This window comes from Styela clava, chromosome 10, assembly GCF_964204865.1.
Source record: "Styela clava chromosome 10, kaStyClav1.hap1.2, whole genome shotgun sequence".
Classification (NCBI taxonomy): domain Eukaryota; kingdom Metazoa; phylum Chordata; class Ascidiacea; order Stolidobranchia; family Styelidae; genus Styela; species Styela clava.
Window position 1 is genome coordinate 12,331,698 of NC_135259.1, and position 25,289 is coordinate 12,356,986.

Here is a 25,289-nt window from a genome sequence, read left to right on the forward strand (position 1 = left end):
ATACACGATATTGCTGAAATATATGACATAAACATACATGAACAAGTAAACAACGAAGCAAATTATCAGAGTCAAGTCATTTTGTATAATTATCAATATTAGCAAAACGCGGCACAACAGAATTATCGCGCCAGTTTGAAGCACGATTCATGCAAAGCAACAGACGAGTTGCCTATTGTTGACCTAACGACACAACGTGTTACCTCCAACAAATACGCTTTAATAACGACTTATACAAAAAGTAAATTTATGTTTTCTTTCTGATATTGCTGTCTTGTGATAGGACTCGAAACAAATAACGTCAAAAAAGTTTGTTTAAGCCATGTTTTAAACAATTTAAAGGGCCATCTCACAATTTAGTAGAAGAAAAGCAGTCAATCTATAAAAACAACATCCTTTTTTACTATTTCCTTTCAAAATAATACCTAAGATTAATGTTGATCAATAGATAATACATAAATCAAATACAAACAACACTGTCCCACTGTAGCTTCATCAGTATTTTGTATAGCACCGTCAAAATTGTAAAAATGTTACGAAGAAATTAGAATTTTTAATTTTTGTGTGGGAAAATTTTAATTGCTATGTAATTTCGTAGATGTCCGATTGAAATCCAACCCAGAAATTAATTCCGATAATTTGTAGTTTGGAAATTTTTGCAAACCTTTTTTCAAAAACAAGCATGATCAATGGTTCAAATGTATGTTTTGAGCTAAAATCACTGATAAAACGTGCTATGGGTTCGACCTATCACTTGGTCCCTCCATATGTCATAGGTAAATTAAAGTTAATTATTGGTGTTGTACTATAGATGATTTCAGTATAAAAATGAAACTGTCAGAAGAAATTAAATTTTATGTTGTAATTTTTGTCTATCATTGTATGTAAACTTTGATGAAATGTAACGCATTATATCGTAATAAAATGCGCGTATTTTCTGATGGTAATAATGTCGGTATAATTATTACAGGTTATGAATGTAACGCCTAAAGCTAAAAATGTTTGTTGAAAATGTCAACATCTATATAAATGTGGTTCAAGTCAAGTGAAAATATATGGACATGCATATGTACATATGCATCATTTTGCTGTAAACCAGCGGCCAAGTGCGTACAAGCTAAATAGATGCAGGATTCAAAAATATTTGCAATTTATAACCGGGAGAGGTAAGGTGGGTCGCAAAAGGAATCGTAGTGGGTCGTGAATGAATGTAGAAAGCTTTGATTAAAAACTTATCGATTTTAATCGGTAAGTATGTTGATAGGTATTTGTCTGTCTGTCTGTTAGATGCACGCGATATCTCACGAAAACGAGATTGAACCTGCTCCAGATTTTGCATGTGCATTCATCATATGTCGTACCAGAATCCTATTGATTTTGGATGAATTATGTAGTATAATTAGCGAGTTATTAATTAATTAGTGATGGGACACAAGGTGTCACTATGGAGTAATACCGCTGTTTTGGGGGAATCCCCTAACTTTCGATCGATAAGTCTTCAGTCTCTGACCGATATTCTCGTTATACTGGTTATTAGGATCAATGGCGAGTCGAATATGTAAATCTTCAAAAAAACAAAGAAATTAAATTGGATTTAAATTCCAATCTGTAAAAGTTTCCTTTTTAAGATCTTCTCAAAGGAACAAAAATTATATAAAAACCGAAATCCATTGTTTTTCAATAAATAATCTTGCTGCACACTAACACAAATATATAGTGTAACGTTTCGTCTGACCAAGGTCAAACTTCCCCAGACACATATTTCAACTAAAGCAAGAATAGCAATTGCCATTGTTTTTATTCAATTAAAGAGTCCAGCTGCACACTAACACAAATGTATTTCTGTAACGTTTCGTCCGACCAGAGTCAGACTTCCTCAGACAAGCAGTTTACAACAATAGCAAGAAATAAATTTGCTAAATGAATTTGAAATTTCAAATCAAGTATGACGTAACAATGCATAAACATTCAATTTGCATTTAGCCGTAGAAGTAATGATGGGAAGATTCGAACCACAAATATCAGTGGAGCTCATTTCAGATGTAATTGAAAAAAAAAAAATTTTATTATTGCATTTACGAAAATGATGGGTAACTAAATGTAATTGAAATTATGGGCACTTAAAGAACCACGAGGAAGTAAACCAACATTTAAACACAAATCAAGGCTTAGTCTGGTGAGGACCAATTTCAAAATTAAAAAAGGTTTGAAGTTATTGCTGAATTTTAATCTTAAATAGCGTTAAAATATAATACTAATTCATAATAATAAATGAATAAATTAACCATTTAGCATATTTCGAGTAGGACAAAAAATAAAAATTTCGGTCGCAACTCTAAAAAGTTCGGGAACCACTTAGATAGGCTGTACTGATAATTGCGATATCGTTTGCTATTACAATCACGAATGGGTTGGGAAAAAAAAACTCTGGAAATGAAAGCCAATAATTCATCTGAGAATGCGTACTAAAATCCAGCAAAAAGTAAAAACAAGATAGCGATCGGAGACCGCCGACCTATGGATCTAGCGGCGTGTATCCTTCGCTCTGACTGAATAGCGACACCGCGTGTCCCATCGCTAATTAATTAATAACGCTAATTATACGACATAATTCATCCAAAATTAATAGGCTTTTGGCCCGAGATATGATGGATGCACGTGCAAAAAAATTGGAGCAGATTCAACCTCGCTTTCGTGAGATATCGCGTAACATACGAAAGTGTCTAACAGACAAATACCTATCAACATACTTACAGATCGATAAGTAACAATTTAACATCCAACAGAGAAGAGAAATGCGAAAAATTGTTTTTACAAGAAACCTACTAAAACGTAGTGTATATATTACATTCTTTCTAGTTTCGTGCCTGTTTAAAAAAATTTCACAAAGAAAGGACAAGATTTGCATATTTATCCCGAGGAGAGAAAGGTAACAGGGCGGCTTATTTATATGACAAACCACGACTTCTCGTCCGGTTACCAGTCCATGTCGGGAATGAAATTAGTTAGCATAGCGAGCCATTTTTGGTTATTGATTTATTTTGTATGCAAACGATAAGCAATATTTAGTTGCCTAGTAAATAAGCCTGAAGTATTTTATTTATCAACAAAAGGTTAATGTGGTTTTCGATAATTATCATAATAATAAATAGCAAAATATCTTTTTTTTAGAATCACGAAATCTTTTTTGCGATTCAGTACATTGATAGATACTATAGTTATTATCATTCAAAATTAAATTAGTCGACGCTATATGTTATGATTGGATATTTTATACGGTCCAAGTTCGATTTCAATTGACAATCTATAACTTTAAATATGAGCTGTCCATAACGAAAAAGGCAGCGATGATAAAACTAGCATGTATTGTATGTATGCGTTTATTTATACTTGTATTTTATATAAGAAAATATTTGGGCTGTGCACGAGGCGCGCAATTAGGATTATTATCAGATCCATGATTCCTCTAACCAGAAGGCTTTTTTATATTCTATCAGTCTATCTTCGGGCATATTGTAACATTAGTCATGCTCAACAAGTTATAGTCGTCAGAGTTGATATTATAGGAATAATTTCTGTAAAAGAGCTGGACTGCATATTTTATAATTATATTGTACGCTGTTATATTTATTTGGCGTAGGAAGGATTTCGACACAAAAAAGTATTTTTTTTTTATTAATCAAGATAATATAATTCGAGAAAACATATTATCGTTTTATTCTTCATATTAGCGGATCTATATGACTTTCAAAATGAGTTACCTTCGTAAGTTATTGATGGGTTTGCTTATTTTGTTGGATGAACGAGAATTGGACCCCATTGTGAGAAAAAAAGCTGACGTTTCTTACGATTTTATTGTGGGTGAGTGAAAGCATGCTTTTACATAATTTTCATTCCATTTATATTGTAATATTTTTCGAATTTTCCATTTTTATTCAATTTAATTTTATTCATATCAAATTAGCCATTTTTTTATTGTCGGGGATATATTATAATAATTTAATAGCGATATAGTTATATTATATAAATGCGAAACGATGTACCTACCAGAGGTAATAAAAAATTCTACTGAATAAAAAATGTCAACCACAATTCCACGTTTATTTATAAACTTACAGTTGGATCTGGACCTGGAGGGGCAACTGTAGCAAGTAGATTATCAGAAATGCCAGATGCAAAGTGAGTCTATAGCTATATTGACGCTTGTTTTTCAAACATTTGTGTTTCGCTCTGTCGTGTTCGTGTTATATAGTCTACAATTCTTAGTATAAGAGCCGCATGCTGCAAGTCAGAACTTTAAACGAGCCGCAAAATTCGTGAATTTATCAATATTATCAAAATACCATGAACGGAAAAGAAATTCACACAAGAGTCTAATAACAATAAATAGAAAAACAAGGCAGCTATACTCAATTATATGCACAATTTGGGCTTATTTAATTTGTGTTTCCTTATAGCTGATTTACGAGAGTAGTCTCGTAAGAAGTTTTCATGATTCGTTTCATGGTGCCGTTTGAATTGCTGACTTTATTCTGACTTAGTAGCTTATGACAGATTAAGCACAAAGTTTATTCTCCTGAATGGTAAATTCGTACGTTCTTCCCATTCTGACTTGACAACTCTGTTTTCATCTTCGTACTTTCGTTTTTTATTTGAAGACATATCGCACAGTAACTTAGACTGACTAACCGCAATCAAGCTGCAATACCGCCGACGCATCAATAAACATAGACCATTGTGATGAAAGATTTGCTGACTTGACTGACTTAAATTCAACGCTACAGCGATTTTCATACTAAGACTGACTAACCGCAATCAAGCTGCAATACCGCCGACGCATCAATAAACATAGACCATTGTGACGAAAGATTTGCTGACTTGACTGACTTAAATTCAACGCTACAGCGATTTTCATACTAAAACATAATTTATCCTAATCATTGACGAAAACTTATTTACGGCTTTTTAATAAATAAAAGAGTTTACATTAACGTTTTTCTTTTAGTTAAAATGTGGATAATAATTTATGTTAGCGAGGAGAGCCGCACAAAAAGTCTGGCGAGCCGCATGAGGCTCGCGAGCCGCGGTGTGGTCACCCCTGGTCTATTGCAATTATACACTTACACGCAATATTATCTCACTAAACAATCTACCAGTACCAGGCGGCCTATTACGACTGGTCACTTTCCAACAACAAGCCCACATCAATTTCACCATTTCTATTTTTTGGAAATATAGAAAGGGAAGATGTAGGATGCCGAATGAAAATGATCTTTTTAATTCAAATATTTAAAAAAATCAATTTTTCCAGAATTTTGTTGCTGGAAGCAGGTGAAAGTGATTTGAAAGATCCACGTATAAAAGTGACAACCCGAGCGCGTGAACTTGCTAAAACAGATATAGACTGGAAATATGAAACTGAGAAAGTGTCACGATATCCATTTGTTGATCGGGTATAGTTTTGAATATGAAATTAACCCTATTTTGTGGTATTGAAAGTTATAGGGTGAGTAATTTAAGACTAAAAACCCGAGGTAAATATACAACATATATATGATCTTGGCAGAGTAGTGTAAACATAAATCCATGAAATCATCGTCGTGCGAGCTAAAATAGGATTCCGTATAAAATTTTAAGGTTTGAAGTGACTTCTAGAACAGACGGGTTTGCTCAATTGTCATTCAATAAATGTTTTGTTAATATACCGACTAATAATCAAATTTTGTAAACTAACAGGATACCGGTACCATATCTTTCACAGGTCATGTGAAGATGAGGATTCATACGTTCAGTCTGAATGGGAATCAAAATACCAAAAGATTCGAGCCACAACTGTAGCGTCAAATTTTTCGCAATACCGGTAACAATATCCCACATCATTATAAAACTCCCAAATTCGCAAAACATCAGATCGCTGTGTGAGATTGCCTTCTCGCAAAAATCGATATGTTGCTCAAAAATTTGCTAAATTTCAGCTTTACTCTCTTGCTTTTGTTCATATTGTTAACAAAATAAACAAGAAAAATTTCGAGTTTTTCTTGGTACAGATGCATTTCCCTTTTTACTTCGTAGACTTTTTCGATTCCACGAGGAAAAACTCTAGGGGGAAGCAGTTCCATCAATTACGGTGCCTATATCAGGGGTTCACAGCATGATTTTGATTCCTGGGAAGACTCGGGAGCTGCAGGATGGGGATGGAATAATGTTGAACCTTATTTTCGTAAAGTGGAAAACGCAACAATGAAAGGAATGTCAGCTAAATTAGGGAAAAATGGAAATTTAAAATTATCCAGAAACCACATTAAACCATCAATAGCTTGGAATTTATTTACAGAAGCAGCAGCCGAAATAGGTTAGAATGAGTACCACTTTGATTGTGTAATTTGTTCTATTCTTTGTTCTACCCCGCATTCACACAGACGTTCATGTATAAATGCTTAATGTAGTTTACTTTTTATAAAGAATGACATAGATGGACAGGCATTTTTTGTATCTTGTTTTGCGAGTAATTTCTTTCCTTTTTTCTTATAAAGGTATAAAACCAACTAACAATATTGATGACATGGAAGGAATCAGTCCAATGACATTTACGTCATACAAAGGAATCAAGCAGAATTCAGTGACGGCCTACATTCGTCCAATACAATATCAACGGTAATATGTTAATTTCTTGAGATAAATATGGATTATATGATCCATGGCCATAAAACGATGAATATAGATTTGTTCGAAATATCTGTGAAGTTGCAACAACATTATCATGTTTATGGCAATTCGTTTTCTACCAATTATGTAAAATACAATTCTCTGCTTCGGCTGTGGGGAATATTTACATTCGATTCCAATTTCCAATCTACAAGTTATTCCAAAAACGACTCCCGACTTCCAACACCGGGTTGACAAATATTTTGACTCCTAGTCCGGCTTCTTCAGAAGACGTTACAAGAATTCAATTTTATTCTCAAATATTTTTAGACGTTTGAAGAACTTCATTATTTCTCCATTAAGACTTCTTAGTAAATTTATTGCTTTTTGAGTTTCGGTACCGAGATCAATATGAATAAAAACAAGTCAAACTCAAAATTCAGAGCCCTGTAAAGGAGAGAGAGTTCAATTTGTTAGATGACACAAATTGGGAATACCTGTTGGTCGTTCAAAAAAGTGAAACACAAAACCGACCACAAGAGCAAAATGTCGTGCCCTCATACTTGAAAAATGATTGTTCCACTAACCGTGCACAAGACTTGAACAATAAATCAGTGATAAAATACATGACGAGAATTCGCCATTTTGAGTTAAAATTAATTTTCACAAATGATGGCTTCTATGTATATTTATATTGAGCAAAATAGTCTGTCTTCCGGTCGAATATATCGTATTATTTATTTACTGTTGTACATATTCATAAATAATAGACCTTTCCCCGACCTTTGACCCCCAAAAAATTCTTCCTATACTTAACCCAAAGTGACTATAACACTTTGGTTATATAGTCACTTTGACTTAACCATTGCAAAATTTTCGGGGCTTATTTTTAGGAGTGGTTTCGCGAGTTGGCGCCTGTTGGTATTGTTTCAAACCATCATTCTAATTCAGCGCATTCAACAATCCGTTATTTAAAAACACCGGTTAAGAATTTTAGCCTATCACAGTTATTTCTCCACTAATATTTGATCACTGTAATTAAATTGAAACTCCTAAGAACACAAAGTGATCATTGGATTATCTGATTTATATTTGAATTTCCGAAACGCAACGGAAACTAACAAATAGAATTAAAAAAACGCGAAAACGAGGTAATGTTTACGACCACGAAACCAACCGAATACCGAGCAAAAGTGGGCATTGTTACGTCACTTTTGTATCTTGCTGGCTGGCCAATGTCACGAAGTAAATAAGAAAGGTGATGCTCGGGGAAACCTTTGTGGTCCGCTAACTTGATTTAAATTTCATTCCAAAGGAAAGACCGACTTCATATCGTCACAGGAGCTCTTGTATCAAAAATTTTAATAGATACAAAATCTGAATCCGTAGCCAGAGCATATGGTGTTGAGTACTTGAAAAATGGAAAATATCATACCGTACAAGCAAACAAAGAAGTTATCATTTCAGCTGGTGTAATAGGAACACCACAGATTCTACTTTTGTCCGGAATAGGTCCGCAAGAGGACTTACAAAATCTTGGTGTAAGTATGATTACAAGAAGTGATTGCTTTAATCATTATTCTCCACTTTCATCAAATCCACCTAAGAGATTATTTTATATGGTGTAATGTAATTATTTGAAAAATTATGGTGTGATATTCCGGCAGTTGGGTACACAATATTAGCTGTCTGTACGTGGGCACAACATGATTCTTATATATATCAGTTACCTGCACATCCTGTATGGTTATATTTTTATAGCCAGTAATATTGAAAATGTATTTCACCAGTGGCGTCGCGTCAATAGGGCCAACCGGGGCAATGCCCCGGTTGTTTTTTCGGTATAATAAAAAATATTCAAAAAATACCTCAATATCGGTTGCACAGACTGTCTACACTAGCCATATTCTCCCGACATGGTTCATTTTTCGCTCGCAAAGCCTTCGCCGAACGTCGACGGGGCGACGCCGATTTTGCCCCGATTGCTCATTGTGTATCGTATTCTCTCTTTTATCTTCCACTCGCCGCGTTTGTCTCGTTTGTTTTCTGTTTCTTTTACTAAATCATCGGGGCCGATCGGGGCTAGCCCCGAAATTATGACGACACAATACCGACGTTTCTTACAACAACGTGTTGACATATTCACGCATTCCTTCTCGTTCGTTGGTTGCTTGAAGAGTTGATAGTTTCCTCGCCTTCGTTTTTGTCACTTGTTTCGCTATTTGAATCAGTTAGAGACCTTTAGTCCATTTGCTTTCGATTTTCCACATTCCTTTTGAGCTCCTCACTTCTTTCCGGCTTCGCATTTCTTAGCCTTAGGTTGATGCACTACTTCGCACTCCGTTTTCGCAGCTGCCGCTGGAACAAAAATTAGAGGTACAACGTCTTGGGCCTTATCAACCAAAAAATTGTTCACTGGAACAATCCCATGACGTAGGAAAGCGTCGGCGTACATTCTGCGCAGAAACTTGGTATAAAAAACACGAATGGTTGTGTTACAGCGAGGACAAAAATGCACTTTTTTGTTTTTATCGCCTACTTTTTTCTACCGCCCGTGACTCACGTTGGTGTAAATTTGGTTTTAGAGATCTTAAACATCTTTCCGAGCGTGCCAGGGATCATCAATCTTCTATGGAGCATCTGGACAATGCAGTAAAATACCGAACATTCGGAAATGTTGATATTGCAGCACAGTTGGATGAAGGACGCGCGGTTTCTATTCGTCGGCACAACCGAAACGTCGAGAAAAACCGCCATGTTCTCGGTTGATTGATAGATGTTTTGAAGTTCATTGGTTGTCACGAGCTGTCCCTCCGTGGGCACGATGAACGGGCTGGCTCTTCTAATAGAGGGTTATTTTTGGATATGGTGGAATACACCGCATCCCTAGATACAGTATTGAGAGATCATCTTGATGCCGCAACTGTTTCGAAAGGGACATCTAAGGATATCCAAAATGATTTGCTCGACTCAATGTATAAAATTTATTTACAACATTTGGCTCTGGAAATTGAGAATTGCCAGTTCCTTTCGATTCAGTCTGACGAGACAACTGACATCACGTGCGTTTCCCAACTGGTTGTGATTTTTCGGTTTGTGAAAGATGGTAAACCTACCGAGAGATTTCACAGCTTTGTACCAATCGTTGATCGCACGGCTTGCGGGATATCGGCTGTACTGAAAGAAGTGTTACAGCCTTACAACGCGAAGTCAAAATTGATAGCTCAAACTTATGACGGCGCGGCAGTCATGAGTGGGTCGAAACATGGTGTTCAAGTTTATATAAAAGAAGATTTTCCTCATGCGCATTTTTTACATTGTTATGCACACCAATTTAACCTCGTTATTAAAAATATGTGTCTTGATACCCCTCTCGTCCGTATATTTTTTGCAAATGTTTCGGGGTTTTCTTCATTTTTTTCCGTTTCGCCGAAGCATCTCTTCGCCAGATATGTAGCCGCCGTCTCCCAGCTTGTGCACCAACACGTTGGAACTTCCAATCACGCGTGGTGCAGGGCGTGTCCGAAATTAGGTCTGAGCTTATTGAGTGTTCCAATGGCATTCAGAGCTCTTCGTTTTGGGACGAACGCTCTGTGAGGGAGGCAGCAGGTCTAAAGCGTCGGCTAGAAGATGTTGAGTTTTCATTTTTTTTCGCTTTTTTCTCCACAATATTCTATCACGTGGATGTATTATACGGCGCATTGCAGTCAAGGCTAATGGATGAAGCGTCTGTGCAGTCGTGTATTTCAGACTTCTGCGATGCTGTATCTCGTATCAGGGAAACAATAAAATACGACGACACATGGAGTGCTTCTTTACGCCGCGGGCAAACAACGCAGCGTTTGATTTTGTCTGCAAAGGAATGCTGTGACATTCTGGGGAATCAAATAGGCGATCGTCTGCGCACTGAACACTTTGTCGCGTTCTCTTTGATGAACCCCAAAAATTTTTCAAAATTTGCACGTCAATTTCCCATCCATTTGTTGGCTACTGTCTCCAAATTTTACCCCATGATAAACGTGGGTAAATTGGAAAATGAATTGCGATGTATATACACCAATCAAATTTTTTTGAACATCACATCAACTTGCGCGCTCTATGGGTTCCTCATAGATAACACTCTAGTAACTACCTTTGCGGCGTCTGCAAAATTTCTGGACATCATTTTGACGACGCCTATTGCTTCCGCCGACGCAGAGCGAACATTCAGCACGCTGAAGCGTATTAAAACGTATCTCAGAAACACAATGGAGCAAGATAGATTAAATTCCTTGGCTGTTTTACCCATTCACAGAGACGTTATTTTTAGGGATGCAAGACTTTAATCAGCGCGTTATTGAGCATTTTGCTTCCAAGAAACCGCGGCGTGTTGCATATATGTTCAAGCAGTAGAAGTCTAGCAGCATATATATCTATGAGTAAGCGACGCATGTCCTTATCTTTGCATTAACTTTCCTTTCTTCATAGTAACGTTTTAAACCTTATTTTAGGTTTTGTCTGCTTTCCCGAAGTTTCTGTTAATATGTCATTGTATTTATCTGGGTAAATATTGCCTTTCCTTTTGAAAGAGGTTTCAAAATAAACTATGTCTATATTTATTAATCCCTTGACTTGGACCGGTTTTAAAGACACTTTCTTATCGTTAAAAATTGTCGCTTTTGCCGATTGGTTGTTACCGATGGAATGGTTTTTATACTCATAAAATGATGGGAGAACTTACAGCGCTCATCCTGTCCCCGTAGATGGGGGTGACTTGGTCCCGCAGTAGCTTGCCCCGGTTGTCAAAATGACCACGCGCCGCCACTGTATTTCACAATGCTAATATCCCCACTGCAAGTCGAAGTATTGTCTGTTCATGGGTCACGTAATAGCTCTAAAAAATAGCCGTTGCTTAATTGTATCATATTACTTTAATCACGTGTTCAATAAACAGATTCCTGTAATAAAGAACTTACCTGGAGTTGGATCAAATTTGCAGGATCATTGGTTCAATCCGGTAGACTTCATGACCAATTTAACAAATCCTCAACCGGTTAGTATATTGGATAGATCGCGGTAACGAATATACAACAGAGTAATAATTAACTCACATTTAAAGCCATCCAAATTTTACTTTGAATTCATTCTAGAGTGATATTTGAAAGATTAATTGACATCATCTTGATTTGATCTAAGCTTGCAGTTCAACACACCCAAACTCACTGTAAAACACTACAGCTCAATTGTAGCGAACGTTTTTCTATTTATTAATTAACTAATAATTCGCTAGACGGATAGATAATTTTTAAACGTTTTCGTTCCATGAGTATGTATGCAACTTTCAATTTTCAAATTGATGCCATTAGGTAGGGAATCCAATGATGCAGTATATACTCAACGGAACCGGTCTTATGGGCATGGACCAACATGTTATAACCATCTTCAGGAAAACACGATTGAGTGGCACACCAACAAGTTTGAGTTCAAGGTGAGGCCTCCATTTTTTTGAAGAAGGAAAAAAAATCACTTATGTTGATAAATTTATATATAATAAAAATGACTTTATCCAATTCAGCTAATTTGGAAAACAAATGAAAGTGAAATCACCCCGTATCGATCCACGAATAAAACTCATTTTATATCAACGACTGATATTTGTTGAATTGACTATAGAATCGAAAATGATAGAATGGGGTGAATGAAATACAGCAGTGGTTCCCAACCTTTTTTCAAGCGGCCCAAAATTTTTAAAAATCTCGCTACCCAAGGATATGCTCAAATACTGGGCGTTATGAAATGCTTATGCCTTATATTGCTACAGAATGAACTGACTAATATGAAGCAACCATTTTTACATAAAATTTATTTTCTCCAAAATAAACTCAAAGTGGGAAAGCTGCGCTTATATGCCATGGGCGAGTTTTTGAAATCGTGGATTTACCAAAGCAAAACAATAGCTGCCAAGTTTTCACGCTGTGCTTCGTTCGGTGCTCCCGAAGTATGTGCACCAAGATGGCGCACGACCTGAACATAGTATGTGTACTAGGTTAGGCTTCAGGTTGTGCGTCATCTTGGTGCACATACTTCCGGAGCACCCTTCGTTCCACATACACAATTACTATTGAGAAAAACTCACAAATACAAATATAAAATTTAATAGAGACTAAAAGCAGTAACTTTCAGTTTTTTGTTAAAAAAACCAATTTTGGCTCGCAATTCAGATGTTCCTTGCGTATGCTTTTTGGCCGAATTCGTTAGTTTACTTTTGTCTCTATCAATTTAATATATACTTTCTCTCCGTAGTCGTTTTTATTGTTTATTTCTTTAGAAGACGACCGTTTCCTGAAATCCAGCTGTACCTGAGAGAACGTCCAACGGTTCGTATTTTTAAAGCAAGAATATTCCAAATAATATGATTGTTTTTTAATGTTTTTTTCCTGGCTAATGCAAAGTTGCCAGGAAAAAATAGAAAATTTCTATGATGATTAATCGTTGTTATCGGAAGTCTAAAGTTAATTTAATCCGCTTTTAAAACAACGAGACGTTTTCAAGTACAAAAAATTTGGGGGGAGATTGACGTTGAGTAAATTTGCTGGAAAATTTTATTAGTCCTTTTGCTTTACATCAATATACATATCACTCCTCTACATTCCCAGTTACCAAGTATGAGCATATTCGCTCAGCTGTTGCATCCTAAATCGAAGGGAACAATAAAATTGAGTTCAAAAGATATACGGGATTATCCAGTAATCAACGCAAACTTTTTTGGCCATGAAGATGATGTACGAGTCCTTACAGAAGGTAGGGAATTTTATAATTTTTTCAATTAATTGCCTCATTTATATTTTCATACTACACATTAATACCACGATTAAATGATATTTAGAAAATAGAGTTCTCGTATGTTTGTTTTATAATAATGGTAATTCATACTTAAAATAAGATTTCACATTACCACAACAGGATTTCGTTTGATTGAGAAGCTTGAGAAATCATCTTCCTTTCAAAGAGCTGGAGCTAAAATGGTTATGCCTGCCAACTGCAATGGATCGATATATGGGAATCCCCCAAGGTTTATGATTTTTTTTGCAATAATATAAAAAAAATTATATTTTGATCCCATTGATGATGAGTTGTTTTTTGTGCAACACTAAACACTAAAGTAAAATGCTTCGGCAAAAACAGCGTTCTTAAGAAAGACGGATCGTTTGTTGCATCAGTGATATTGCGTAAATGAATTACAAAACTGGATTATGCCATGTCCAAATGTTATTCCAATTGGTCCAATATTTTATATTGTATTTTCAGGAGTGATAAGTTTTATAATTGTCTTATATGGGAGAGAAGTGGTACAGGATTTCATCCATGTTGCACTGCTAAAATGGGTTCGCGCTCTGATAAATATTCTGTCGTTGATTCACACCTGAGGTATGCTTATCAAAAATACGTATTTCGATGATTTTTAGGTATAAATCATAGCTTCAAAGAATATTGAAATTACCTTCATCTTCAGTATGTTTTAAATATATAAATATTGAATTTGTAAAAAGAGTTTTGAAAATAGGCGAACTCAATAAAATTACCAAGTGAATTTATCATTTGTTTATAAAACTGACAACCTAGCAATATGTGTTCATCTTCAAGCTTTGGTGCTTCAGCTGCGACGTGCAATATATTTCTGATTGAGTATATTTGTTATAGAGTGATTGGTATCAAAGGTCTTCGTGTGGTTGATGCTTCCGTGTTTCCACATCAAATATCGTCGAATACTCAAGCCACGGTGTATATGATCGGTGAAAAAGCAGCAGATATGATAAAAGAAACTTGGCAAACATCAAAAGTCTAATGACACCAGTTTTACGTGGTTGTTAGTTGTTTACCGCAGTCCATAAAATGTCCACATACAACATTTCTTGTTCTAGTCTCGGTGTTTAACCCCAATTATGTCCTGATTTTTGCTGAAAATAAAAAATTCAGGCTCAATATTTACGCTGAGGCTAACAAGAATCGAGACGTCAGGAGCTTGTTTATGCACATTTGGAGAAAATATGCGAGAAAGTTGTTGAAGGTCGATAAAGCATTTCCTTTCAAGGCATTCGATCATATTAGGACACGATGTGGACCTATGAATCGTTTTATTATTATGTTGTTGATGAGAAAAAAACTACTGGGCCAATTGCTTTGACATTTTAAGTGGTCAAATCTTGTTGTTGTCACTAAAAGTCTATCGATTAGTGATCGCATTTTAGCGGTTTAGTTGTCAGACTACCGGTATTGTATTAGGTTTGATCCTTCTTTGTTTTGGCTTTTGTGTCCATGTCCATATACTTGAGCATTGCGCTTTTGCTTATATTTTGGATTCACAGTAGAGTTTCTTTTCTCTCGGGTAGCCGAAAAAAAGCAAGCAATCCAAGCAAGCCTAGTCGTGGCGTCGCTGATTCCATCTAAAAAAATCAAAATTACAGTACTGTTAGAAAAGATTTTAGTATAGAATGACAGCACTGGAATCTCCGCTGACTTTTTCAATAAAGTAATATATCATACTTTGACTATCATTCGCAAAGCGGCAAAATTGACCCAAGGTATATGGGATTATAGCCTGCCTACCTGCATGGATATGACAGAATTACGGGCAAACTTGTTGCTTAGGACGATATTCCAGTATTGTGGCGTTCATCTGCGAATTCAAAAAAAGACATCAAGTATTTCAATTTTAGTTGATAATTTTGGAATCAGCAGTAGGCTACATAGCTTATTTCAGCAGAATGTTATCTCTGGTTGAAGTAACTTGACTGAAAATTTTCAAATTTGACTCTAAGATGAGTTTTATAATATATATGGAATGGACCATAATAAGTTCTGTTATCGGTCACCAGCCGTTCCTGCAATTCCACCTAAGGCCCTGAACGATATATCTTGTAATTTAAAACAGTGGCCCAAGTTCGGCGACTGATTGCCGCGCTAGCATTTTATTTGTGCTTTCAACTACTATTAGTTACCAAAGTGTCTCTACGCTTGAGAAGTCAAAACAACTTGTTGCGAGCGTAAAAAACAACGTGGTTCTGATTAATTCACGATATTTCAATGTCCCAAAGCATTATAAAGTTTAGGGTCATTATGATTCTTACCAAGCAAAAATGCAGCGAATACCGAATAGCTTAAGGCTATTTTAACATTCTTTCTGTATTATTATTGGGCAATATAGGCGCATTTAAGCAATTCGGGGTGAGATATTTACCTGAATATGATACACGGATGACGTAAAGTAAAAATTATTGTACAGAAACTGATCTGTATATAATGTTGCGAAATCGCAATATTTCAATTGTAGTAGGAGAAAATTTAAACGAGGCAAATCGACTTTTTTTACATGCTGATTATTCCCGTTTGCTTGTTTTGTACAGTGAAAGTAAGTTCGATAACATCGTAATAGTTTTTTCGTTAGCGGACTCCTGGCCTTTTTACCACTGTGTAACTACGTTTCAGTTACGTTTTCGTCCAGTAGCCTAATATGAGGTGTCGACTCAAAAAATAAAAGAATAGGTTTTCTTCCATAATTTGTTCATTAGAGATGCTTTATTGTTTGTTCATTGCAACAAATACTCTTTTAATTTCGAACTCCCCCAAAAAATCTTATTTTTCAAAACCAAAGCCAGAGCACGACAAGAAGTCTTTCTATACTTTCATCTTTTTGACTTACATACCAAATAACTGGCTATGCCTGCTATAAACCTGGTATATGAGACATGTATGAAAGTTAAGGGTATTGGACTTATGGTAATATATATATAATGTTGCAAAACGCAATCTTCAAAATATAACAGCAGCAAACGTAAATAATGATGAATCGGGAAAATAAGTTTTTTTACGGAATTTATTCCTGAGTTATTTGTTGAGTCAACGTAAATTGGATCCCATTGTGAGACAAGAACCAGAAGATGTTTACAATTTTATTGTTGGTATGTACTAAACGGAACTAGCTTTTTATCTTATTCTTATATATATATAAATTTTTATCTAATCAGGGTCGGATATCATTCAAAATTTTATGATATAAATATATATATTCAATACTTAGTATCAGATGAACATTTTGTCTTGTCTGTCAAGTTTCCTGGTGTGTTTCTGTCCAATATAAATTGGACCTCGAATAGCGGATAAGTGTTTACAACGCACTGATCTTTTTTTTAACTTTTGTTTCATTTTTAAAAACTGTAAACTTTATAATTTTAGTTGGATCTGGACCTGGCGGGGCAACTGTAGCAAGTCGATTATCAGAGATGCAAAATATGAAGTAATTCGGTTATATGTCATTATGTATCTTCAATTTGCACTTAAGACTTATGTTGAAGAAAAATATTTCGAAGAAAGAAAACTGTAGACAAACTCTTGTTCCTCTTTTAGAATTCTATTGCTGGAAGCAGGAGAAAGCGACTTGAATGACACACAAATAAAACTACCGTCACAAGTATACGGTCTTCATTAAACAAATGTCGACTGGCAATATAAAAGTGAGACCATGACACGCAAATCATTTTCTGATCGTGTGAGTGATTTACTATTTGACATGTCTAAAAGTTCCGTTAGAATACAATTACTTTTGGAGTGGATATTGAACTTATGCCAAGAAATAATACGTGCTCTAACAATACGTCGATTTTACAGTGGTCGGCGCGTTCAAGTCAATCTCATAATCGGCGATGTTTATAAATATTTTAGCAAACGAAATTGTCCCACTTTTTGCGCTGATTTTTTTTCACATTCCGCTCAATATTTATAGATAATTTTAGCAAAATCTATTATTATGATATGTGCCTGCGTCGTGAAACTATATTCCGTAAATATTGAACAGTCTATTCCCTAGAAGAAATATTGTAATAAAATTTTCAATTTGAATCTTGCAAAAAATAATTTTCTATTTCTAAGAATCTTTTCCAGAGCACATTTCTTTTTTTTTCTGTAGGTTTTATCGCTAACACGAGGAAAAACTCTAGGAGGAAGCAGCTCTATAAATTACAGCGCATATGTCAGAGGCTCTCCACATGATTATGATTCCTGGGAAGACTCGGGAGCGGAAGGATGGGGATGGAAAAATGTTGAAAATTATTTTCGTAAAGTAGAAAATGAAACTACAAATGAGATGTCTGCCAAACTTGAAAAAATGGAAATCTGAAATTAACCAAAGGTTTCAATAAACCTTCAAAGAAATGGACCTTCTTTTCCGACGAAGCTAATGAAATCGGTGAGTACGAATGGAATTGCAGGACGTTTGGTGATTATTAGCGAAAAAAAAAATAGCAAAGTAACCAACCCTTGATGCAAAGTAAGGTCACGATCATTGAGATAATGTAGCATCCGAGGTGTTGATATTGTAGCCATTAGGATCAATTCAACTAAGAAAATAGAGCCCTTTTCATCACAATGGGTATAAGTTGTTTGCAGGGCCAAATAAATTTCTTAATATATATATTATAAATCATTGTGCTTGAAGCAATCCAGCGCCCAGTTTTTATTGTCGTTTTATTGGCAGGCGTAGAATCTGCTAACGGGAAGGTCAGATTTACCAATAGGAAAGGCAAGCTGATGAAGCCTAGCGCCCCATGTCCTCGATATTCAATTTTGAAATATCATTCAATTTTTAAAATTTTTTTATATTTTAAGGCGATTGAAATAAAGGTTTGCTATGCAGTATATCATCTACTGGACTGACGATATATAAAGAATTGTTGCTTTCAATTTTGTTCCAACGCAACTATCAATAAATGGGGCGATAAAATTAAACTTCAAAGTGTAAATTCGCATGCAAATTCTAACTTATATGATTTAATTCTCTTTCCATGTATTTCAAAAGGTTTCAAAACAACAGATTATACTGAATAGATGGAGGGATCAGTCCGATGCTATTATCAATATATCAACGGATACGACAGAATTCTGTGATTGCACATTATATTAGGCCAATACATAAAGAAATGTATTCTATAATAAGTTCAAATGCGGATATATATCCCGCGCGTCGATAAATACGTATTCTGAAATGTATTGAACCGATAGACGCCGGTATCATATTACACCACGTAGCCTACTATCGTATCTAGTCAATATTGTTCTTGGATTGTGGTTTGCGCTGTTTTGATATGGTTTCCCTAAGTCGTTACAACGCGGTCGCGCCTTAACTGCATCTATTCACTAAGCATTTTTGAATATGCTTCAATAACTGTAAGGTCAACTGTTTAGGGCGAGCTGTTTCTGCTATGGATATTGCTGCACCGCAGCAACACTTTCAGGTGGGCCCCAAACCTATTAAATATTGCTAGAGTTATTGATAAATACAGTTTCATTTGTGTTACTATACTTACTATAGTTAAATTTTGATTGTAGTGGCAATGAATGATGATGCTGTATTTTGCTACTGAGGGGTAATTTTCACTCTGATTCACACTAATTAGTGAAGTGAAAGTGTCTATCTCTGCGAACATAGTTTTTGGCTTTTCTTTCATTTTATCTCCCGCATAAAAAATTAATGGGCCACGAAAGAGGATCACTGGTATAGCCTTTACAGCCAAAGTGTTACGTGTTAATAGCAAGAAATCGACGATCTAGATGTAAATTAACAATGTATGAAAATGTAACAACCAAGTGTGAAATTGGAAAAATTATTTTGAAACTGACCAGTCATGGTGGCGTGGCCTGGGGGTTATTATTTGATTATGCTGTAGTAAAATTTGTTTGGCTGTTTCATTTTCTGTAAACTCGTATGAACCAGATTTTCGTAATTTACCACAATTTTATTGAGATAAGAGTAAAAGTTCGCTTAGTAAAATTATTGTTAAAATAACCAATTTGTGGCTAACCATATGTCATTGAATTGTCTATGTCACAGAAAGGATAGACTCCATGTTCTCACAGGAGCACTGGTTACAAAATTCTAATAAACAATGAATAGTTTGGACCCAAAGCGTACGGAGTCGAGTATTTGAAAAGCGGAATATATCACACCGTGCAAGCACGCAAAGAAGTCATAATTTTAGCTGGTGCAATGGAGACGCCGCCAATTCGTCTTTATCCGGAATAGGGCCGAAGAAAGATTTGCAAAAGTTAGGGGCTGGTATCGTACGGACAAGGGCGATTAAGTGATTGACTTATTCGCATTATTATATTGCGCCTACAACTTCAAGTTAATAACATGCAATACAATTTTCGCAACGGATGCAAATATGTCTATAACGCCAAGATCGGCATTTTAGAACATATTCTAGAGCAGTGGTTCTCAAACGGCGCTAAGTGCCCCCACAAAGGGGCGTAGACACTTTTCTGAGGGGGGTGAAGCTAATTACAAATATAAATATGTGTTTGATTTGAACTTGCCCGCCCTATTTTGGATATTAACACTCCTTTATTTGGGATATTTACGTTTCATCAACGTATTACAAACGTTTTTTTTATTAAAACATACTTTCGCCTTACACCTGTTATTTGTAGCTCATTGTTAGCTAGTAATTTTTGTGGGGCGCGAGACTTGACAAATTCTAAAAAGAGGGCGCGGATGAAAGAGTTCAAGAACCACTGTTCTAGAAGGAACATAACTTTTTTGCAGTACAATCATACACAAACAATAGTTCAAGTGTAGACAAAATAAATTAAAAGAAAATTACTTTATTTTCGTAAAAATAATTAAGGAATTTATGGGTTCCATTTTTTGAGTCACTCTGCATTTATTCACAGATACCAGTAAGAAAAGACTTGCCTGGAGTTGGATCGAAACTGAAAGACCATTGGCTGAACACATTTAACTTTATGTCAAATCTAACCAATCCACCGCAATTAGTATACTATAAAAAATTACCAATATTAATTTTAGATTTTCTTGTTCAAATAAGGACATAATATTATGGAAATGAATAGTTGAAAAAGAATATTTGTCTCTTTATATTGCAATAATCACACGCTGTCGGTCTTTCAAGCTTAAAGACACACGAGAGCCTAATAAGTGTACAAGGCAATAAAATCAGTTTAATTAATGAAACAATAAATCCTCAACCTTAATTTACACGGAAAAAAGTCCTTTGTTGGAATATGTACTCAGTGGAGAAGGACCTTTGAGTACGTTCCCGTACTTGAGTCTTTTTACAAGAACATCATTGAGTGGTACACCTGCAAGTTTGAGATGAATTATACCAAAGTATTGGCTACATAGAATCTGAGAAAACGTATTTCTATTTCAATCCAAAACCGATTGAATTTCCAAATACGTCTCGTATTTCTTATTTTTATTTAACAAAATCAAATCACGGAATTTCAATGTTGTATCTATAAACTTCAAGACGATGCCAATATGGGAATGACGTCTTGTGATCGGCACAAGAAGAATCGATTGTCTTGTGCAGACAAGACCAAGCCCATGAGTCGCGCTTTTCATCTAACTTCGTACCTCAACTCGCGTCAAGTAACTCCTCATTTCTAGAGACGTTTTGTGACTTTAATTTAGTAAAAAAACTCTATTTTCAAGCGTTGGCCATGTGACAGCAGTGACGAACCGCAGAGCTGACTTAGCGCCATCCAGTTTTTATTTTGCTGGGTCCGGAATCCCAACTTGGAGGGACTTGCTTGTTCTTTGACGATAGCACCAGGCCTGCTCCAAATGTACATATAAATATCGAAAGTTCATGTGCCAGGTGGTGTCAGTCAGTCACATTCGCAAAACTATTTAGAATTAAAGTTAATCAATGCATATTGGGAAAAACAAATATGGTCTTAAAAATGACAGGAACACAAGCATTTTCGCCCCATATTGCTACAAAATCGAACAAATTGCTCACATATTGCACTTTTTCCATTTTTTAGCGAACACGATCATGTTAGTATTTCACTATTTGAACTTGGCGTAGCATGGACCAAATAATTGTATGTAAGCCTAGTAATTTCAGCTGAAGCTTGGCTCTTTGACACAGTCATTTGACTTTCGTGTCCATATTCTCATCAACCAGTCCCGAGAACGATAGGTAGTTACAGTTATCGTAATGCCAACAGTACTGTACCGTGTTTCCCCGAAAAATAGTACTACCTTGAAAATAAAACCTAGCATGAATTTTGAAAATGATTTTAATATAAGCCCTCCCCTTAAAATGATAAAAACGTGTTATTTATAAGTAAATGGATATAGGTTTTCCTATTTTGTATATTTGAATATCTCATATTGCTCTAAGTGAAAATTAAAGACACCCCCCCAAAATAAGCCCTAGTGTTATTTTTCGGGAGAAAATTGAGATAAGACACTGTCTTATTTTCCGGAAAACACGATAGTAGTAAATGTACATTATTACAAAAAGGTTAAAGAGATCCAGTAGGTCATAGGTTCTCAAAGTGATCCGTACGGAGCCCCGGGGCTCCGCGAGAGAAACCCAGGGGCTCAGCGAGCTCTTCGATTACTTTGCAAAATAATGACTCGGCTAATTTTGTAACTGTTCAAAGAAGCAATAACAGCTTTGATAAAATTTGACAACAATATAGCCTCGAAATATGGCAAAGAGGCGGAATTAAAAAATGACATTATTTATAAGCAGGAGCGCAGCCAGGATTCTTAAGAGGGGGGGTTCAGAATTGAAATCGGAAATTTCCGCGCAACATTCTTCGCGATTAAAAAAAACAAATGAGATTTCTGTTGCGTAAAATATTCAATCCATGTCTTGTCGTTATAATTTGATTGTTCTCATTTTTACTCACGTTTGATTTGAGATTACTATTAGGATTAATAAAATGAAAGAATACTATTCTAAAACAAGAGAGCTACGCCCAAATATATGGACACGTCTTTTCGCAGTACAGTACGGTTTACCGTACCGTCAAATCACAGTCTACAAATACATTCACACCCAGCGAAGCAGTACAGTAGGACACAAAATGGCGTCCGATGACCGCTGAACGTTTAATGACGTCATAGCAAACAAAAACAAATCTCACAGAGCTAACAGAAATATTTAAAATGAATAAAAGTAATAGCCTTCTGGGAAATTTTTTTATCTAACCACTAAAAATTTCAAAGCAATTGGTCTAGTGATCAAAGAGAAAAGCGGTTTTTTTAATATTTCCAATAGGTGTCCAAAAAGTGTCAAAGAACAACAAGAACAACATAACAACAAAACGATCGTTATGTCCACTAAACGTGTCCAATAACATAAAAACTGCCAACTATGATTAAATTGGAGTCGTATTTTTGCGATCTTGGATTTGTCAAACTTGAATTGTTCTTTCGCACTCGAGATTATTTTTAAGCAGGATATCGCCGTTTAAAAAATCCCAAGGTCTGGGCGAAATACGAACGATTGAAATTTATTTTATTGCATGCGGCTCCGTCGGTAGTTTCAGAATGGGAAAAAAGGTACATCGCGCGTACATTTGACTGCGTGCGGCTCCGTCGGTAGTTTCAAAATGGAAAAAAAGGTACATCGCGCGCACAATCGACTGTGTTTCGATTTCGCAATTACTACACGATGAATAATCAAAGAAAACCTAACATAACACCAAATTTTGTGGTTCACAATGTCTATAAAAGCGTTTTTAATCTGACATGAGTCTGCTGCAACCAAACTCTTAGTGTGATCTTCCATTTTAAGTTTTAATACTTTAGAAAGTCGCTTTTCAATCAAGAAATTTGAGTTGCGGATTTACCTCTTTATCAATTATTATTTTTAGCATTTCGTCGCCGATGAACATAATATGATAACATGTTTTTCACATTGAATCCATAATTCTCCACGAGAACAAAAAAGCAACTATTGTCGTCATTGTGGAACAATACATGTATTTCCCGAAGAAAATTTTTGATGCCGGGTGGAATAAACACCGGCGTGATGATGTTTATTAAGGTTTAAACTCACGCCATGCTGACGAAAACAATCGGCGATTGTAACAAAATGCCCTCGCACGGTATTAGCGGCCTTTTAAGTCTTCCAAAGATGTCAAAAGGGAAAAGATTCAACCCCTAATTTATTAATATTATGTCAAATTTACAGCTTTTGTATATATATATATAATTTATCTTTGAAATTTAGATTTATTTAGGACTTGTATTAACCCTATTGAAAAAAGGTTCAGCATTTAAATTAAGTAAAGTACGTTTAACCTACTCAGGAATATTCATCGGAAAGTAACAATTTTAACATTTATTTTGTGTCACCGTGAATGATAGTCAACTTTTTCAAGGGCTCCACAACACCGAAAGTTTGAGAACCCCTGCAGTAGGCTATAGCATTATTCTTGGATCAATATTTTACTCTGCGTCACGATCGTGTCAAACTTGTCTATGACGTGCAGGCCTATTTCCTGTATGGCACGGGAAAAGAAAAATCTTTTTGGACATTTCTTCATGGTTTCAAATTGTAGCAGCGGGGATGGAGGATTGGTTTGGTGACGAGGCAGCAAATGCATATCTTGCAATTCTGAATTTTCCACCACATATAACAAAATATGTTATCAGTCGTCTCAGAAAAATTGAAGGAAATGAAAAGACGAAAAAGTTCAATTTTGTTATGGATGCCGGTTGTGGTAATGGGATATCTTTGATGAACTATTTACCCTATTTTGATAAATCAGTTGGATTTGATGCAAGTGAAGATCAAATTGATAGGGCAAATGAAAGGGTAAAATCTGACGCAGTAACTTTTCTTGTTGGACGAGAGGACGCATTGCCTGCACCAGATAACTCTGTGGATCTGTTGCTGACCGTTGGAGCTTTACATTACATGAAACTGACAACATTTTTAGGCGAATGTAAAAGAATTTTAAAAAATACCGGAATGTGTGCCATTTATTATCGTACACTTTCTAAACTGCTTGTACATTATCCGATGAAGAACAAATCACAACATGCAGACGGATCTCAATTTCTTCTCGATTATCGAAACAAATTACATGAGTATTTAAAAGAAATCCACCACCCTACAGCGGAATCGTTTAATCGATATCAGAACATTTATGATCAAATTACAGGTTTTGGTAAAGAGAGAACTGACGATGTTACAGTTGATTACGATATGACACTGAAGGAATTGAAAAGTTACTTCTGGTGTTTTCCCACATACAGAAAATATAACAAGTTATTTGATGAAAAATCAAGTCCAACAAACACGATGGGAGAAAACTTGAAGAAACTTGTAAATGCTGATGATATCAAAGATGAGGATTTGAAATTGCGTTTAACTGTGTCAATGTTTTTCATATTTTTGTATAAAGAAACATAATGCAATTTCCAATACTGTGATAGCAGAAGTGCACACGCAATATCATAAACAAAAATCATCACATCTTATTCTCATTGCATAGATAGAACATTAATTATAATCGGTTGTATTATAGCTTGTTATTTCATAACTGGGTTTGTGATAGTCATCATTTTTTTTTTGAAGGAAATTAAAGATAAGTGTCAACAACAGATTTGCTTAATTTGATATCTTAGCCGTTTCTTAAAAAAGCTAGGCTATTGTGGCTAGGTAAACGGTAAATAAAGAGTTCAAAGTCGGGGAAAGCTCTATTTTGCATCACCTCGCCATTCACAAATATGTCCCTCCTGTTCGGTACTTTACTGATGCGACGTAGTAGCGCCTAAATGAAAGAATGAATTAAAACTAATTGTACTAAAAGGGTTCGTGTTTGTTTTGATATATTCG

General features: G+C 35.5%; 3 protein-coding genes across 6 annotated transcripts; all 3 read left to right on the forward strand.

Moving 5' to 3' along the window:
• The first annotated feature begins 2,910 nt into the window (after nt 1-2,910).
• On the forward strand, nt 2,911-14,631 carry LOC120338198 (glucose dehydrogenase [FAD, quinone]-like). Its single transcript, XM_039406145.2, has 14 exons — nt 2,911-2,929; nt 3,732-3,861; nt 4,119-4,179; nt 5,312-5,453; nt 6,073-6,352; nt 6,534-6,654; nt 7,961-8,186; nt 11,579-11,677; nt 11,991-12,112; nt 12,953-13,001; nt 13,281-13,425; nt 13,588-13,696; nt 13,933-14,052; nt 14,326-14,631. Exons 2-14 carry the CDS (start codon nt 3,741-3,743, stop codon nt 14,468-14,470), a joined length of 1,740 nt encoding a protein of 579 aa, XP_039262079.2. The 5' UTR covers nt 2,911-2,929; nt 3,732-3,740; the 3' UTR covers nt 14,471-14,631.
• A 756-nt stretch (nt 14,632-15,387) lies between these two features.
• Nucleotides 15,388-19,055, forward strand: LOC120338199 (alcohol dehydrogenase [acceptor]-like). 4 transcript variants are annotated; one of them, XM_078117366.1, is made up of 5 exons: nt 15,388-16,583; nt 16,858-16,941; nt 17,029-17,170; nt 17,588-17,866; nt 18,476-19,055. In XM_078117366.1, the coding sequence occupies exons 3-4, from the start codon at nt 17,144-17,146 to the stop codon at nt 17,795-17,797; spliced, it is 237 nt and encodes a 78-aa protein (XP_077973492.1). In that variant the 5' UTR covers nt 15,388-16,583; nt 16,858-16,941; nt 17,029-17,143; the 3' UTR covers nt 17,798-17,866; nt 18,476-19,055. The 4 variants fall into 4 exon arrangements, with proteins under 4 accessions (XP_077973492.1, XP_077973495.1, XP_077973493.1 ...); XM_078117369.1 differs by having other exon boundaries at nt 17,029-17,135; XM_078117367.1 differs by lacking the exon at nt 18,476-19,055 and adding an exon at nt 18,286-18,462.
• Nucleotides 19,056-24,014: 4,959 nt separating this feature from the next.
• Nucleotides 24,015-24,863, forward strand: LOC120338168 (uncharacterized). The gene has a single exon (XM_039406104.2). The coding sequence runs from the start codon at nt 24,015-24,017 to the stop codon at nt 24,861-24,863; it is 849 nt and encodes a 282-aa protein (XP_039262038.2).
• The last annotated feature ends 426 nt before the right edge of the window (nt 24,864-25,289 follow it).

Excerpts from the sequence above, each read along its gene's own strand:
- LOC120338198 (XM_039406145.2), top strand. The coding sequence starts at position 3,741 with ATGACTTTCAAAATGAGTTACCTTCGTAAGTTATTGATGGGTTTGCTT. Across the intron at positions 3,862-4,118 it reads TTCTTACGATTTTATTGTGG|TTGGATCTGGACCTGGAGGG; the intron begins GTGAGTGAAAGC and ends ATAAACTTACAG. Across the intron at positions 11,678-11,990 it reads ATTTAACAAATCCTCAACCG|GTAGGGAATCCAATGATGCA; the intron begins GTTAGTATATTG and ends TGATGCCATTAG.
- LOC120338199 (XM_078117366.1), top strand. The coding sequence starts at position 17,144 with ATGACACGCAAATCATTTTCTGATCGT. Across the intron at positions 17,171-17,587 it reads GCAAATCATTTTCTGATCGT|GTTTTATCGCTAACACGAGG; the intron begins GTGAGTGATTTA and ends TTTTTTCTGTAG.
- LOC120338168 (XM_039406104.2), top strand. The coding sequence starts at position 24,015 with ATGGAGGATTGGTTTGGTGACGAGGCAGCAAATGCATATCTTGCAATT.